Below are 4,007 nucleotides of genomic sequence, written 5' to 3'. Positions count from 1 at the left end.
TGCGAGAACTTCTGAACTGTTTGCATAATGAAGATGATGTTCCAGTAACAGTCAGTGGCATCATGGTCCTGGTTATGCTACTTCCAGCACTGCCCCTGGAAATGGGCCACTCACATCTCACTAATATACTGGACATCTTCTGTCGGTTATTGCGGTGGAGCCCCAAGCGTGAGCAAGATGAGGGCTTCCAGCCATTTTTACAGGTTGCTGTATATTCCCTTTTTCATCGGCTTTATGCCTTATACCCATGTCACTTCCTCACATATCTGCGTAACAATTTTTCAAAACCAAATTCCTCAAATTGCTTTTTTACAACCCTAAAGCCAATGATGGAGAAGGTTCGACTTCATCCTCTTCTCATAACAGAAACAAAAGATTCTGAACTAACAAGGAATAGGTGGATTGGGTTAGAAACTCACCAACTGATCCTTGAGTGTGCTAAGCTTTGCCTTGATCCTATTGAAGCTACATGTGAGGAATCATGTGGGTCATTTTTTACAATGAATGGTGGAAGTGACATACCACTTGACCCTCAGCCGGTCCCAACAAACTGGATGTTAAGTGCTGTGGAAAACAATTTTTGGTCTCCTAGTTTGGCCCAATCCTCACCAGCCCCTCTTCAGACCCCACGTGGCTCAGTTCCCCAGACCCCTGTGTATCCAATCCTTACCCCAAACCAGCGTGGCAAAGTAGCTGAATCACCTCCAGAAGCAGCCATTGAGGCAACACCAGAGACAACTCCATTTACATCACCCATTAAAATGGAGCCAAACACCCTAGTGACACGCAGACCACTGTCAGGGAGGAGGGCTTTGACGCTGAATACAGGTGGAGCACCTGAACCTGTTGGTCAACCAGCTGATTCTGAAGCTAACTCCAGCCCTATGTCCCCTTTGAAGAAAGATCAAGCTCCTTTCAGGTTCCCAGAAAACCAAGGTCAAGATTTTTTCTTGCGAGCAGAAAGGTCAACTCTCCTGCAAACCAAACTGCAGCAAATTCAGAGGGAAAGACAAATCAACCAAATAGAGAATCTCTTTAGTCAATACACTGAAAATAAGAGTGAAACTGACAGCAAGAATGAAGGGGATGTGGTAGATGGAAGAGATACAAAGGAAGGTAATTCTTTGGTGCCAAGGAAAGCTGTAGGGGATAGGCAGAGTATAGAAAATGATGTAGAATCAAAACCGAGTGATTTTAGAGTATCTCAAGTGGATCTTAGATACAGAAAACGTAAAGCATCGGTGTATGATGGGATCCATCATGTTGATTTGACACAGCTGCAACAAGCAACGGGGCATTTGGCGAATGGGAACAATGACTTGGATTTTTCTAGTGAAGCAGCTCAGTACAGTGAAACAGAAGATGGAGAGAAAAATTATAGGTTGCCTCCCATAATAGATCGTAGAATATCTGAAGAAAAGGAATCTGAGGGTAGTGAGAGCAGAAAATCGTCTGATGAACCCCAGAATTGTGATAAAAACTGTGATGAACCAGAGAGTATAGGGTTAGGAGTTCCGAGCCAAAGATCAATGACAGATTTAGTGAAAAATATAAAAACTATGCGGCTAAGGTTTCTAAGTCAATGTGGGCCTCCACCTGATCTATCCCAGTACAATATGGTGAGTTCAATGCGTGTGGCATTATCACCCACAAAATCTGTAACTACACCTGTGAAAACATTACAGAGGAGCTCATCCTGTCCAAATTTAACTACTGAAGGCCCACCATTATTGGGAAATGTTACTGATGGAAGAGTGCGGAAGGAATCAGCCATGTCTTCTCTCACCTTGTCACCAACAAGACAGCCAGTCATGATGTGTGAAGCAAGCACACAGACTGAGGAATCCAATGTAATTAATCCATATGAGCAGCTTCTTGATGTCCTTGTAAGTGGGCCAGGAGTACCACAATCAAAAACATCAAGAGGAAATTCTGGAGACACAGACCAAGATTCACCTTCACCACATCAGCTATTAGACCAATATTTACAACATAGTAGTAAGGCAATTAACAAAGCCAAAAATCTACTGTGGCAGCAAAATAGTGGGACAGATGAAGGACTGAAGAATCAGGTCCGGCTGATGCAAACCATGTTATTATTGGAACGATATAAAAGAGAAGTACATGCTGAAAGAAATAGAAGACTGTTGGGAAAAGCCAAGAAGGTCTATGCTCTTGAAGAAGAGAAGCGTAGCTTAAAGGAAGAAGTGAGACATCTTGAGAGTGAAGTTGCTAGATTGAAGCATGATCTAAGCAATGCACAGGTTAATGCTTTAAACAAGGAACAGCAACTACAGTTAGCCTTAAATCAGCAACAGGCAAAAGTTAACCAAGTTTTTGTTGAATGTGAGCAAGCCCAGAAGGAACGAGAACTCTTACTGCAACAGTGCAATTCCCTCAGAAAAGAAAAGGAAACTTTATCAACACAGTTACATGGAGCTCAAGCAGCATTGATTGAAAGAGATAGACAGCTAACAGTTCAGGCTGCATTGGCAGAAGATAACAGAGCACTTAGTCATCAAGTTGAGACCCTTCACAAACAGATAACTCTTATGGGTGAACTGCAGGAACAATATAAGCAACAGGTGTGGCAACTCTCACTTTCAGGTGGGTTGGGTGCAAGTAAAGGTTTGACTTTAGAACGCATGGCAGCTCATCAGCAGGTGGAAAAGTTGGAAGTCTCTCAACGTATTGCTGCGGCCAGTTTAGAAGCTGCACTTGCACGTGTAGCAGAGCTAGAGAATTCTCTAAAAGATAAGGAAAGAGAAGTTGAAGAGCAACAGCGTACAGTAAAAGCAGCAAAAGAGGCTGGTGTGGAGCAGTGTAGGGTTGCTGAAAGACGATGCCAAGCACTTGCTGCCACCAACCAAACCTTGGAAAGTTATATCTTGGAACACAATGATCGTATTGATAGACTAAGTCGGCAGGTGCGAAGATCTCAAAGAGGAAAATCAGTTTGTAGTGATGGTTTTGACATTGATCTAGAATTATCAGCTTCACCATCATCTGCCAGTTGTAGTAGCACTGCCACATCACCCCCTGATGACATGACAGGTGCCCTCCTTGGAAGGCAGCCTGTTGTGCTCAACCGTCTAGATGCTTTATTGGAATTAGACATGGAACCAGAAGGAAATCAAAGAAGAAAGACCTAGACACATTGACAATCTACAGAGAGTTACAAAGGCAAAGGTGTATCAATTAGCATGGATGTTAGGAAAAGGCAGGATTTGTTTATGAAATACAGTAGCTGCAGATTATGATAGTTGCAGTAGAACTTTGTAAGAGTTGCGGTCTTAAGCTAGCTGGAAAATTAGGAGCCTCAAATAAAGTTTCATCAATTTGGTAACCAGATATAAAAGAGGCAGGACCTGAAAAGAATAATTTTCTATGTTTGGAATATGCAGTGAGTAGCCTTTTTAAAGTAGGTTTTACCTACTTATTGTCAATTAAAATTGTTTACAGCTGAGGAATAAAAAATATAACGGTATAAATGATGGATGAGTTCAGGCTGTTCATTCACTGGAAGGTATACAAAGCATGTAAAATTTTTATAGCCTTTCTATGTAGTGCATTGGAGATCTGAGAAAATGTACCACTAATGGTTGGTGTGGTTGATTCCTTTGTCATGTATTTGGCAAACATTGTTTACAATTAAAACATACTCTGTCTTTCAAAACATTCAGTAATTAAATCTCATATATATCAAAGAGACTATATATAATACACCCTCCTAAAGTAAGCAGCTCTCTGTATGACTGGGAATCGGACTGTAATTTGGAGTTCACTCTGCCAAAACATAGTTGCAAATTTTAAAGTATGGGATATGGTTACATGATTTGTTTTTGATGATGTCATTTTGTATATATAATAAGAGAAGATTTAAATGGAAAGTGTAAGGTTATGTTCATTTTGTGGACTTGAGTTTGCAAGCTATGAAATCATTAGAGAAGGAGGTTTATACATCAATCCTTTTCAGGAGCAAAATTTTCTGAAACAGAGTAGCAAAG

The 4,007-nt window shown here is 41.1% G+C and overlaps 1 protein-coding gene across 1 annotated transcript; it reads left to right on the top strand.

Moving 5' to 3' along the window:
- Tsc1 (tuberous sclerosis 1 protein hamartin) lies at positions 1 to 3,707 on the top strand (the record flags this gene model as incomplete). The annotated part of the gene is given in 1 exon segment (XM_070120262.1): positions 1 to 3,707. A coding segment is annotated over 1 exon segment (3,152 nt), but the record flags the coding sequence as incomplete, so codon positions are not given.
- Positions 3,708 to 4,007: the final 300 nt, after the last annotated feature.

Source organism: Penaeus vannamei, unplaced genomic scaffold, assembly GCF_042767895.1.
Source record: "Penaeus vannamei isolate JL-2024 unplaced genomic scaffold, ASM4276789v1 unanchor4110, whole genome shotgun sequence".
NCBI classification, from domain to species: Eukaryota; Metazoa; Arthropoda; class Malacostraca; order Decapoda; family Penaeidae; genus Penaeus; species Penaeus vannamei.
Note: the sequence above shows the minus strand (reverse complement) of the source record. Positions and strands in the feature narration are given on the sequence as shown.